This window comes from Anolis sagrei, chromosome X (genome assembly GCF_037176765.1).
Source record: "Anolis sagrei isolate rAnoSag1 chromosome X, rAnoSag1.mat, whole genome shotgun sequence".
NCBI lineage: Eukaryota > Metazoa > Chordata > Lepidosauria > Squamata > Dactyloidae > Anolis > Anolis sagrei.
The window spans coordinates 65,196,617-65,210,842 of record NC_090034.1 but is presented as its reverse complement, the minus strand read 5'-3'; the positions used below and the strand labels follow the sequence as shown (position 1 = coordinate 65,210,842).

At 42.0% G+C, this 14,226-nt stretch overlaps 1 protein-coding gene across 4 annotated transcripts in view; it reads right to left on the bottom strand.

Annotated features, from left to right (window-relative positions):
• The window catches only part of GMEB1 (glucocorticoid modulatory element binding protein 1), an 84,357-nt gene extending 76,512 nt beyond the window's left edge, over positions 1–7,845 (bottom strand). For 2 of the 4 annotated variants that reach the window (XM_060784630.2, XM_067473660.1), the window contains exon 1: positions 7,778–7,845. In XM_060784630.2, coding sequence (XP_060640613.2) covers positions 7,778–7,837 — 60 coding nt within the window. In that variant the 5' untranslated portion in view covers positions 7,838–7,845. Of the gene's footprint in view, positions 1–7,701 lie in introns of all 4 variants that reach the window. The other 2 variants (XM_060784629.2, XM_067473659.1) reach the window with 2 other exon arrangements.
• Positions 7,846–14,226: the final 6,381 nt, after the last annotated feature.

The window sequence follows — 14,226 nt, the reverse complement described above, 5'->3', positions numbered from 1 at the left end:
ATTAATTATTTTAGAGGCTGGATGGCCATCTGTCAGGAGAGTTTGGATGGTTCCCTTCTGCATGGAAGGAAAGGTTGGACTAGATGGCCCTTGGGGTTCCCTTTCAAACTCTAGGATTCTGTGAAAATGTAGAATTGGTTTCTATTGGTTAATATATGATAATATATTCAATGAGTTAACTTGTTGTGGCTTTTTAAAAAATAGTTTTTACCAAAACTTTTTTTAAAATCCCAAAAATCAGAAGATGGATATTTGTGAAATTTGGGAGGAATTATCCCATTATCTTGTGTAATTGCATAGAAAATTCAAGGATATAGGCTCTTGTAGTATAAGAAGTGTAGTATAAGAGGTGTCTATGAACAACGCCAGCTCTTTGGCTTCGAAATGGAGATGAGCACTAACCCCCAGAGTAGGACACAACTGGACTTAATGTCAGGAGAAAACCTTTACCTTTACCTTAGTATAAGCATACTATTATTACTATTATATTACATTTACTAGCTGTCCCCTGCAAGATGTTGCTGTGGCCCAGTCTGTGTATATGTGCTTTGTGTGTGTATATGTGTGTGTATATCTGTGACATCTACAGATATCTACGTAGATAACTATCGGACAGATGGCAAGCTGTTTAACCTCAGCAGACTGAAAGCCAAAACCAAGGTTACAACATCTGTTATAGAGCTCCAGTATGCTGATGACAATGTCATCTGTGTGCATTCAGAAGAAGATCTTCAAGCCACTCTAAACACCTTCGCAGAAGCATAGGAGAAGTTCGGCCTGCCATTGAACACTGAGAAGACCAAAGTGCTGTTCCAGCAGTCACCACCCAACCCCTCTCCAATGCCAGAGATACAGCTTAATGGTGTAACATTAGAAAATGTTGACCATCCAGCCATGGCTGACTCCGCCCCCCCCCAAGGGAAAGCAATTAAAAAGAACTCCCCCAGGGAGTTCAATTATTGAAGATTCAAGTATCAAGGGGGCTGCTATCTCTCCTATCTCTACATCAATGCCATCCCTAATTGGAGAACCTGGCTGTGAAAAGGGAGAAATGGATAACAGCCAACTGTTAAACAAAATAGCAGACCTGATCAAAGAGGAGAGTGGAAGGAAAACAAAAGAGTTGAATTCGATGCTGAACTCAATGTTTGAAAAAGAAAGAGAAATGAGGGAAAAGGATATTCAGACATTGAAACAGGAGATTCTGACCAGTACTAAGGAATTTAAGACCCAACTCGAGGCTGAGAGGAAAAGTCTGGATGAAAAATTTCAGACAATAACAGGAACTTTGCAAACAATGCAGGGAGAAATACAAACAATCAAAGCAGAAACTGAAAAGAATAAACAGGAACAACGAGCATTTAAACAACAAATGCAGCAAAATGAAAACAAGCTTTCAGATATGGAAAGAAAGTTCGTGTACATGCAAGACAACCAAAGAAGGAATAATGTAATAATTAAAAACTTTCCAGAAGGGAATAAAAAAGAAGATTTGAAAGCTGAAATTCTGAAGTGGCTGCAGAAAATCACACCAGCATTAAATTGGACAGAATCGGATTTGGAACAGGTCCATCGTCTTCCGGCTGGAAGAAATAAAATAATACCCAGAAACATAATAATTCGGGTTTACAACTTCGCAAAGAAAGAAGAATTGATGAAAATAATAAAGACGAATCCAGAATGCTTAAAGATGGGAGAATCAAACTTGGAAATCTTTAATGACTACTGTTCAGAAACCAAGAACTGGAGATACTTAATGAAGCCAATTATGATCCAATTAATGAAGGCTGGAATTTTGTTCACTTGGGGATATCCAATTTTTCTCAAATTCCAATGGAAAGGCAAGAGATACAGAATATACTCTTTGGAACAAGGACACCATCTACTGGAGGAGCTTGGCATCGCAAGGAGACAAGAGAGAGAACAGGAAAAGGAGAAGAATGGATCGAAGGAAGGAGAATTGGAGGTAATCATTGGTGCCATGGGAGGAATTGAGATGTAAGAAGAAATCAATCACTGCAACAAAATTTTTTTTTACTAAAAAATGAGCACTCGGGGGGAGGGAGACTCTGAGCCACGGGATGACTTCACCCCCCCTCCCCAATTGGGAAGGCCGGGGGCCATGGTTGGGACTAGAACTCCCGAAGAATGGAACGGGAGGAAGGGGGGAATGAGGAGAGGGGGGGAAGTAGGGGGGAGGGGGGAAGGGGAGGGGAGGGTAAGGGACAAGGGTTCACATCGGTTCAAGCCACAAAAAAGCTTTTAAAGAGAAATGGAAATGATGTTCCATAAACTAAGAATTTCAACACTTAACACGAGAGGTTTGGGGACAGTAATTAAAAAGAAGGCGGATCGAAGCCCTACTGAAGAAGGATGCGGCGGACATTATCTTCCTACAGGAAACGCATCAGAATAAATCGGGCTCAAATGAACTAAAATCGAGTTGGATAAGGAATTATGAAAAATCTTTTGGGTCATCAAAGTCAAGAGGGGTAGCTATAATAATTGCAAAGAAATGTAACTTTGTTGTAAACAAGGTATTGAAAGATGAGGAGGGAAGATACATAATAATGTATGGCGAAATAGGGGAAGATAAATATGTATTAGTAAATGTATATGCACCAAATGTAAAACAGCAAGAATTTTATGAGAGTGTTAGAACAAATAGAGAATTATCACCAGCAAAATGTAATATTTGGAGGTGACTGTAACTGTTATATGGACCCAAAGAAGGATAAAACTACGTTAGCATCAAAAACTAGAAATATCGAAACAACGGATTTAAGTAGAGTAATGAATAAATGGCAACTAAAGGATGTGTGGAGATTGGTAAAAGGGAATGAAAATAGATATACATATTACTCAACGGTGCATAAGGTGTATACAAGAATAGATTACATTTTCGTCTCTAAAAATATGTTAAGTAAAGTGTTAAATGCTGATATTGGAACAATTAAGATTTTGGATCATGCCCTGGTATCAACTGAGATTGTGTTGAAATGTGATTATGACAAAATGAGGAGGTGGAGGTTAAATACAAAAATATTGAATCACAAAGAGATAGTGGATAGAGTGCAAGCAGAATGGCAAGAAACTTGGGGCTTTAATGAAAAGGGGGTAACAAAAGGAGTGTTATGGGACACTATGAAAGCAGTGACTAGAGGGTTATGTATAAAAGAGACAATTAGCCTCAAAAAAAGGCAAGAAGAAAGGAAAAGGAACTTAGAAAAAGAAATAGAAAAGATCGAAAAAGCATACGTAATAAAGAGAGATATACAAAATTACGCAAGGTTGAGAGCAAAAAAAGAGGAATTGGATAAAATGGAAATAGACGAAGTACAAGAAAATTTAATTTATTTAAGGAGGGAATATTTTGAGTTATAGGAATTCAAAGATGTTAGCCAAATCCACACAAAAAAAGAAAATGGAAGGTATGATAAATACGATAAAAGATAAAACAGGTAAATTATGTAGAACTATGAAAGAAAAATTGAAGGTATTTGAAGAATTTTATAAAGAATTATACCAAACTAAAGCTAGCTCTATAGAAGCAATTAGGAAATATGTGGAGGAAAATTGGGAGAGTAAGTTGGAGGAGAAAGATAAAGAGTTATTGGAACAACCTATTAAGAAGACAGAAATAGAGGAAGTCATTAAGAAATTAAGAGTTGGGAAAGCTCCAGGTTTGGATGGACTAGGGACAGAATATTATAAAAGCTTTAGAGAAGTTTTGACTCCAAAATTATTAGAATTGTATAATGGAATAATGAAGGGAGATAAAATACCAGAATCATGGAGGAGATCATTAATAATATTAATACCCAAACCAGACAAAGACTTAACAGACCCGGGGTCATATAGGCCCATATTGTTAGTTAATCAGGACGCAAAGATTCTATCCGCTATAATAGCCAATAGAATGAGCAAATGCGTGTATAAGTATATAAAAAAAGATCAGTGTGGATTTGTAAAAGGAAGACAAATGTCAAATTTGATAGGGAGAGTATTAAATAGAATTTATTTGGCTAAAGAGGGGAAGGAAAAACTAGGGATATTATCATTAGATATTTTCAAAGCGTTCAATTGTGTGGAATGGGAGACATTAAGAGAAATTTTGAATAAATTTGGAATGGGAAATAGAATAAAAGGAATTTTAGAACAATATTATTCAAGGAATTCAGCAGTGGTAACTATAAACGACGGAGTGACAAATGAAATAAAGGTGACAAGAGGAACGAGACAAGGTTGCCCTTTGTCGCCAATTTTATTTGCTATGGTGATAGAACTGTTCGCTAATGTTATAAGGAATGATAAGAATCTAGAAGGGTTAGGAAAAAAGGAGAAACAGAAGGTGAGCTTATTTACTGACGACACACTGTTATTTATAGAAAACATAGTAAAGAAAATGGATAAAATAAAAGAACATTTGGAGACATTTGGGAAAATAACAGGCCTACAAGTAAATTGGAATAAGTCAGAAATGATGCTACTCAACTATACAAAGGAAGAAGAAAAAGATTTCATAGAACAGAGTAAAATGGGAATAAGAATTAAGAATAAATTAAAATACCTGGGAGTAATAATAACAAAGGATTTAAAAGAAATGGAAGAGGTAAATGTAGTAACATTAAGGAAAGTGGTTCAGAAAAAGTTAATAGAGTATGAAGATATACGCTTATCTTGGTTTGGAAGAATAGCATTAGTAAAAATGAAAATACTTCCAAAGATAAATTTTATATTTAGGATGCTACCACTTCAAATCACAGAAGAAGAACTAACTAGATGGCAACAAATGATTACTAAGTATTGCAATGGTAGTAAAAGAAATAGATTAAATAAACAGTTATGGTATAGATTGCAAAAAAAGGGTGGACTAGCGTTACCTAATATTAAAAAATATTACGAAGCAAGCAGATTAAGCCTGGTTATAGAAGGAATGGTTAAAAAAAGAGGGAATAGATTGGCTTAGTAACAATTCAGAAAAAGTGGAAGAAGAAATTTGGAATATATTTTTAAACAGTTTACGAGAAAAGAAATTAGGGAAATTAGGAACCCAATGCTGAGTAATATATTAGAAGTATGGAACAAATATAGGAGGGAGTTAATAATGGAGGGGTCAATAATAACCCCAATTGTGATGGAAAAGAAGTTTCCAAATTTTTTTTAAAAAGTAATGGATAAAAAGGTAAGGGGAAAAAAATTAGATAAGATAGGGGATTGGATAAAGGTAGGAATGAAGAAGAAAATGATGATGAAAGAGTTTAAACAAATAAAATTGACATGGTTCCATTGCATACAATTAGAACAATGGTTTAAAAATTGGGGAAAAAATAACAGAAATGGAAGCAAACTTGACCAATTTGAACAAATAATACAGAAGGGAAGGGCGATAGAAGAGTATGAAAACTTGAGAGGAATAACTAGTAAAATTTATAAGATATTAATTGAAATGAAGGAAGGAAAAATAAAAAATAACACCCTTAAAGAGGTTTGGGAAGAAGATTTAGGGATAAAAAATAAGTGAAACAGAGTACAACAATTATGGGGACAAAGACTTTTAAAAAATTTATCAATATGGGTTAAAGAAAATTATTACAAGCTAATATGGAAGTGGTATCTGACACCAGTAAGAATAGCATATATGAATAAAAATAATTCAAAAAACTGTTGGAGAGGGTGTCAAGAACCAGGAACATATATACATATGTGGTGGCAATGTAAATATGTAAATAATTTTTGGGAGACGGTATTTAGAGAAATAGAAGATATAATGAATTTGAAAATTGAGAAAAGTCCTAGTATAGCCTTATTATCATTATATAATAACAAGCAATTGAAAAAGGAGGATAAAGAAGCGATAACAAATTTATTAACAATAGCAAGACTGCTCATAGCAAGGAACTGGAAAAAAGAAATGAATATACAAATTGAGGAGTGGTACAAGGAAGCATGGAAATTAGCAATAAATGACAAGCTGACATGTATATTAAAGGTTAAAAAAGGTATATGGAAACAAAGCGACTTTGATGCTGTATGGGGAAGATCTGTGGTAAATGGATTAAAAAATAAAGAAGGAAAGTTACCGTCACAAGAAGAAATGAGATTTTGGACAGGTGACATGTAAAAGTTGTGGCTTGAGATGGGGGAGGGGAGCACAGTGGTGGAAAAAAAAGGGGGGGATGCTTAAGCAGAATAAGATTATATGTTAAAGAGTGTGTTGAATAATATGTAACTACAATAACAAATGTATAACAAATGTAGTAATATTGATAAAACAATAAAAATTATTTAAAAAAAGAAAAGAAAATGTTGACCATTTCCGCTACCTTGGCAGCCACCTCTCCACCAAAGTCAACATCGACACCGAAATCCAACACTGCCTGAGCTCTGCGAGTGCAACATTTTTCCGACTGAAGCAGAGAGTGTTTAGGACTGGGACATCCATAGGGATACCAAGGTGTTTGTTTATAAAGCTATTGTCCTCCCAACCCTGCTATATGTCTGCAAAACGTGGACTGTCTACAGACGTCACATGCAACTCCTGGAACGATTCCATCAGCGCTGCCTCCGGAAAATCCTGCGAATCTCTTGGGAAGACAAGCGGACAAACGTCAGCATGCTGGAAGAAGCAAAGACCACCAGCATTGAAGCGATGGTCCTCCACCATCAACTCCGCTGGACCGGCCACGTTGTCCGGATGCCCGACCACCGTCTCCCAAAGCAGTTGCTCTACTCCGAACTCAAGAACGGAAAACAGAATGTTGGTGGACAGGAAAAGAGATTTAAAGATGGGCTCAAAGCCAACCTTAAAAACTCTGGCACAGACACTGAGAACTGGGAAGCCCTGGCCCTTGACCGCTCCAGCTGGAGGTCAGCTGTGACCAGCAGTGCTGCAGAATTTGAAGAGGCACGAATGGAGGGTGAAAGAGAGAAACGTGCCAAGAGGAAGGCGTGTCAAACCAACCCCAACCGGGACCGCCTCCCACCAATGCCCTCACTGCGGGAAAAGATGCAGGTCAAGATGCAGGGCTCCACAGTCACCTATGGACCCACCAGAACACTGATCTTGGAAGACTATCCTACTCAGCCAGCGAGGGATTGCCTAAGTAAGTAAAGTAAGTGTGTGTATATATTTGCGTAAATGTGTATATACGTGTGTTTGCGTATATATATGTGGTTTTCCGTATGCGTTGTAATGTATTTTTGTTTTTTGGCTTTTTAAGTCTCTTCTGCTATATTTTTCAGTGTTTTATGAGTGATGGTCACTCATTGGCCTGATACGTGTATTGTGCCCAAATTTGGTGTCAGGTCCTGCAGTGGTTTTTGAGTTATGTTAATCCCACAAACAAACATTACATTTTTATTTATATATAATTATATTATATTCATGTATACTTTATCATTTGTTTCTAATGGCTCCTATCCATCCTGAATTTAAATCCTATTGATTTCTCCTGTTTTTCCATGTGAAAGGCAATCAGAGGGGAAGTGGGCGGGGCTTGCGCTGGCCTGGGGAGAGGCCGTGAGGGCGGGGGCTACCGGGAAACCACGCCTTTCTTCGAAGGCGGGGCTTATTGTAGCCCCGCCCCTCCAGGCCAGCTCGGTCCGCCCACTTTCCCTCATCTTGCCACTCATCCCCCCTCCCCCTTTCCCACACACACGGCGGTGACGTTCCCTCATTTCAAACCCTCAGTCTCTCACCGGCTTGGGCCCTCCCGGCTCCCGTAGCGACGACCTGGCTGTTACGCCGTACGCACGTTCCCCCCTCCCCTATTACCGTCGCCGAGCAGCCGAGACCGGGCTGTTGAAGCGGGGGAGGGGAGGAGAGATGGAGCATGCGCAGAAGCCGCCACGGCTCGGCCACCCGCGATTCCCTCCGCCTCCTTTCTTAAAGGGGCCGCGGGTAGTTTAATGCTCTTATTATATATTATACTAGCCATCCCCTGACACGCGTTGCTGTGCCCCAGTCTGTTGATGTAAAAAATAAAGTAATGAGAAAGTGGTGGTTTCTAATATACGTAATTTCTTTATGTTTGTGGGTAAACAGTATTTCTTGCTGTTTCTTTGTCAGTGGAGATTGTCTGGTTTGCCTACTCTGGAATATGCAACATTTCATTGTCCTTCTTTAGGGATCCCTTTCAGATCTGTGATACTATATCTGCGTGTGTGTGTGTGTGAATCATAAATATCTATCTATATCTATGGCTGGATGGCTCTTTGTCAGGAGGGCTTTGATGACGTTTTCTTGCCCTGGTGAAGGGAGTTGGACTGGATGGCCTTAAGTATGGGGGTTCTGTATGGGACGTTTGCCCCAATTCTGTTGTTGGTGGGGTTCAGAATGCTCTTTGATTGTAGGTGAACTATAAATCCCAGTAACTACATTTCCCAAATGTCAAGGTGTATTTTCCTCAAACTCCATCTGTGTTCATATTTGGGTATATCGAGTATTTGTGTCAAGTTTGGTCCAGATCCATCATTGTTTGAGTCCTCATTGCTCTCTGGATGTAGGTGAACTACAACTCCCAAACTCAAGGTCAATGTCCACCAAACCCTTCCAGTGTTTTCTGCTGATCATGGGAGTTCTGTGTGCCAGGTTTGGTTCAATTCCATTATTGGTGGAGTTCAGAATGCTCTTTGATTGTATGTGAACTATAAATCCCAGCAACTACAACTCCTAAATTACAAAATAAAAAATTGAGTGAAGGACATACATTGGGTTGTTAGGTGTATGCTGTCCAAATTGGGTGTCAATTGGCCCACTGGTTTTTGAGTTCTGTTAATCCCACGAATGAACATTACATTTTTATTTATATAGACTAGCTGTCCCCTGCCATTCGTTCCTGTGGCCCAGTCTGGTGAGCTGGAAAATAAAGTAATGAGAAAGTGTTGGTTCCTGATATAGGCAATTTCTTGAAGCTTGTGATATCGAGCTTGAATTTGGAGGCTCCCACCCAGGAGAGAGGAGCCCTCAGACCCACCAAAAAGAGTCGGGAACCTTGGCAAGCGAAGAGGGAGGAACCTCGAATTTTTCCTGAATTTTCCCAAATAAATCTCACCAAGGTTGAAGAAAAGCCACCGAGTTGTTTATTGCGATCCAGCTGGAACGGATGTCAAACCGCGATAGTTCGTCAGGAGAGACATGCAAGCAGTACATTTTGGTACATTTTTGTAGAAAAACAGAGCTGTCAAAGTTCAAATTTCCCGCCTCCCACCCCTCAGCCAGCTTCTTTCTGATTGGTTGTTGTCATCAGCTGGGGAGGAGGCATGGCCAGCTTGGCTGCGCCTCTGCCAATCAGAAAGCCAGCTCCGCTTCCAGCCTGCAGCCAATGAGAGTGGAGGAGGTGGTTCTTGGGCAGAACAATGAAAAGAATGTCCAGGTGATTGGATTAGGCCGATTTAAGCTGTCCAAACGGCCGGCGATAAATCTATGAAAAGATTCCTCAAAAGCCGGTCTAGTTTCTTTAAAGGATGAGATATGCATATGTGCCTGGCATGATCGTCCAGCCCTGGTTTTTCCCGGTCACAGATATAATTCCATTGTGTAATCATATTGTTTCCTCAATGGGGAAATGACAAAAGGGAAGGAAATGGGAGCATCCTGACTTCTTTTGAAAGCAGGGTGTTCTTTGTTGAGAAATGACTGGTTATTCCAGGTAGCCCCCCTCCAGTGGTCTTGCTCCGAGACTGGGGTGGGCCAGGGTATTATCATGCAATTAGTCCTTTGTTCAGATTCTGAGTCAATAGTGAAATGCCTTGGGGAAAAGGTTACCCAAGGTTGTTGATATGCTGGAGGTGGCTTCCTTATATTTTCATATATAGACATACGCACAGGGGTCAGGGAGATACATAAGGAAGAATAAGACATAAAGGGAATTTCATATACCCATTCCACCCACCAGAGTCGAAAAGAAAAAGTCCATAAGCATAAAGTCATAACATCCCTTGATCATGAGAAGGGAGTCCATAGGGCTTGGAGGAAAGTTCCATGAAGTTTGCAAAATACCTTGAAAGTTTGAGAAAGTTATCCAAAGTTGTAAAATCCAGAAAAGGCAAGAGGGAAAGGTGTCCCAGTGTCCACGGAGTCCTTATAATCGTCCACCAACTCTGAAGATAAAAATCTGGGGGAGAACTACAGATCCCTTCACACCAAGGACCAAGGCGGCCCACCGAAATCTTAGAGGTTCCATGGGTTGACCGCGTCAGTTCCCCGGGATCAACAGGCTCCTTGGATATCCACAAAATGGTGGCAGCGAGGCAGTGTCTTCAGAAAAACATCTGGACTCCAAGATATGGTTTTGGGGGCAAAAAGTGTGGGGTGGAAAGGACAGCGGAGCGAAACGGAGATAGCCATTAATATTAGAATTCTTCCAGGAGAAGATTGGCACCGTATTTGAAGTGATCCATTAACTCGCGGATATGGGGGCCGAGGGGTTTCCATATCCGCGGTTTAAGGGAACGCAGTTTCGGCCTCCCCGGGATGCGAGAATCGCATCCCAGGAGGGTTGGCAGCTGTCTGCCGCCCGGGAGAGGAAAGATTTATTGAAAGGAAAGTTTGAGGCAGTAAAAGGAGACAAAGCAACACTATCGAGAGGGAAAAGTTACAATTAATTGATATATTTTATTGGGGGGGTTAGTTACAATGTTAGGAAGGGGAAAAGGGAAGAAATGAGGAGGCTTCTGAGTTGCAGCTGTTGCTGTGGCCACGTTCATGCAGTTGGCCCAAGCGGGGCATTTGGAAAACCGTGGAACTCCCTGCTGCAGATCAGATCTGTTTGAAGGCAGGGGGCTCTGCGTTCGGTCTCACTTGTGGGTAAACAGTGCTTCTTGTTGTCTCCTTGTCAGCGTTGATGTAGAGATTGCCTGGTTTGCCTACTCTGGAACATGCAACTTATCATTGTCCTTCTTTAGGAGTCACTTTCAAATCTAGGATACTATATCTGTCATATACATATGTATATGTGTGTGTGAATCATATCTATCTATATATGTGTCTAGATGGCTCTTTGTCAAGAGGGCTTTGATTATGTTTTCTTGCCTTGGTGAAGGGAGGTGGACTAGGCAGCATTTCTCAACCTGGGGGTCGGGAAACCTGGGGGGAGGTCACGAGGAGGTGTTAGAAGGGTTGCCAAAGACCACGAGAAAATCATAGAATCATAGAATCAAAGAGTTGGAAGAGACCTCATGGGCCATCCAGTCCAACCCCCTGCCAAGAAGCAGGAATATTGCATTCAAATCACCCCTGACAAATGGCCATCCAGCCTCTGTTTAAAAGCTTCCAAAGAAGGAGCCTCCACCACATTCCGGGGCAGAGAGTTCCACTGCTGAACGGCTCTCACAGTCAGGAAGTTCTTCCTCATGTTCAGATGGAATCTCCTCTCTTGTAGTTTGAAGCCATTGTTCCGCGTCCTAGTCTCCAAGGAAGCAGAAAACAAGCTTGCTCCCTCCTCCCTGTGGCTTCCTCTCACATATTTATACATGGCTATCATATCTCCTCTCAGCCTTCTCTTCTTCAGGCTAAACATGCCCAGTTCCCTAAGCCGCTCCTCATAGGGCTTGTTCTCCAGACCCTTGATCATTTTAGTCGCCCTCCTCTGGACACATTCCAGCTTGTCAATATCTCTCTTGAATTGTGGTGCCCAGAATTGGACACAATATTCCAGGTGTGGTCTAACCAGAGCAGAATAGAGGGGTAGCATTACTTCCTTAGATCTAGACACTATGCCCCTCTTGATGCAGGCCAAAATCCCATTGGCTTTTTTTGCCGCCACGTCACATTGTTGGCTCATGTTTAACTTGTTGTCCACGAGGACTCCAAGATCTTTTTCACACGTACTGCTCTCGAGCCAGGCATCGTCCCCCATTCTGTATCTTTGCATTTCGTTTTTTCTGCCAAAGTGGAGTATCTTGCATTTGTCACTATTGAACTTCATTTTGTTAGTTTTGGCCCATCTCTCTAATCTGTCAAGATCGTTTTGAATTCTGCTCCTGTCCTCTGGACTATTGGCTATCCCTCCCAATTTGGCGTCGTCTGCAAACTTGATGATCATGCCTTCTAGCCCTTCATCTAAGTCATTAATAAAGATGTTGAACAGGACCGGGCCCAGGACGGAACCCTGCGGCACTCCGCTTGTCACTTCTTTCCAAGATGAAGAGGAAGCATTAGTGAGCACTCTCTGTGTTCGTCCACTGTATTTCTGTATACAGTATTTTCTGTTGGTTGTGAGGGTTCTGTGTGGGAAGTTTGGCACAATTCTATCGTTGGTGGGGTTCTGAATGCTCTTTGATTGTTGGTGAACTATAAATCCCACCAACTACAACTCCTAAATATCAAGGACTATTTTCCCCAAACTCCACCAGTGTTCACATTTGGGCATATGGAGTAATCGTGCCAAGTTTGGTCTAGATCCCTCATTATTTAAGTCCACAGTGCTCTCTGGATGCAGGTGAACTACAACTCCGAAACTCAAGGTCTATGCCCACCAAACTTTTCCAGAATTTTCTGTTGGTTGTAGAAGTCCTATGTACCAAGTTTGCTTCAATTGCATCGTTGGTGGGGTTCAGAATCCTTTTTGATTGTAGGTGAACTGTAAATCCCAGCAACTACAAATCCCAAATGCCAAAATCAATTTTCTTTGAGTGATGGTCACCCCCCTCGATGGACTGTCACCTTGTCGTGGTGAGGGGGCTTGCGTGTTCCAATGAACCTGCGGGCACAACAACTGGAGTCGTGCACTCCCAGGAGTGGCCACGGGGGAGGTTCCAGACCAAGCACAGTCCGAAGACCCAAAGACCTCAATGGCGGAGCAGGCGGAGGATAACATGGTACATTCCACAACGGCTGTGAAGGCGGAAGAAGGCTGCAACAGATTGAGAAGCCACGGTGATTGTGTTAAACTACACCACCAGTGGAACCTCACTCTGTGAAGACTGTGTGTTGATCAGTTGTGCACTGACCTCCACACATTAAAAAAACTCACGCACAGGCGTCTTCCAAAGAAAATAAAATCAAACCAACCAAAGTCCCATGGCAATCAGCGAGTGGCGACGGGGGCAGGACTGTGAAATCTGGAAGCCCCTAGTCACAGACTGGCACATGGGCGGTGGGTACAGACTCAGTCGTTCTACCTCAAGGTCCAAGGCAGTTGAGTAGTTCGGCAGCTGTATCCACGACTGAGCAGTCCTTTTGAGGATCCACTCTGGTCACCCCAAAAGGGGAGGGGGCTAGAAAAGGTGCCCTAAACATAGTCTGCCCCTCTTATCCCTGGCTGGACTGCCGCGTCCAGTAGGGTCACCACCCTACGGCCAAAAAAGAAATATGAACTTCGGTACATGGAATGTACGGACACTGATGGACAACAGTGACAGTGAATGTCCCGCACGCAGAATTGCCATCATTGCAAGGGAGTTGGGGCGCTTTAACATCGACATAGCAGCCCTTCAGGAGACCCGGAGAGCAGGAGAGGGACAGCTGAAGGAAGAAAAAGGAGGCTACACCTTCTTCTGGAAGGGACTGCCTGAAGAAGACCAAAGACTGCACGGAGTTGGCTTTGCTATTGATATCGAGCAGCTTTTAGGAGGATCTCCCCAGCCGAGGAGATCCTGAGGACCGCACCAAAGAGAGTCCTGGAACCTTGGTGAGGCCAGCGAAGCCAATTTCAGCAGAAAAAATAATTAAAATAATAAATCCTCACCTAAGCGGAAGAAGTTCAGTGACCGAGGTGTCTTTATTAGCGATTCAGCTGAGATCGGATGCATTGTAGGAATAATTCCACTACAAGCATGCCGCTAAAGAATTTACAAGCATATTTATAGAGAAAACACAGTAAAACCTTTTGAATTTCCCGCCCGCCCCTCTCCACCCGGCTTCGCGCTGATTGGTTGACAGCTCGAACAGCTGGGAGGAGGCTTGGCGGCCCGCCTTGCTCTGGGCCAATCAGCGAGTTCCTCCACCTCTGGAGGGCCAATCAGCACATTTCTCTCGCTTCTGAAGATGGACGAATCAGAAGCGAGAAGGCGGGCCGACCGCGGACAATGGGGGAAATGATGGGATTATGGATTGCCAGCCAGCTGGAATGTGAGGCTTTGTTTTGGCTGGCAAGGTGCGATCTCCATAAACAAAGGCTTTCCTGTCCTTGATGGGTTTTGGTGAGGGAAACAAACAGGATCAGGGCAGCGGACCTCGGGGGGGGGGGATCAACGCTGCCCTTTGTAGAATCAATTATAATG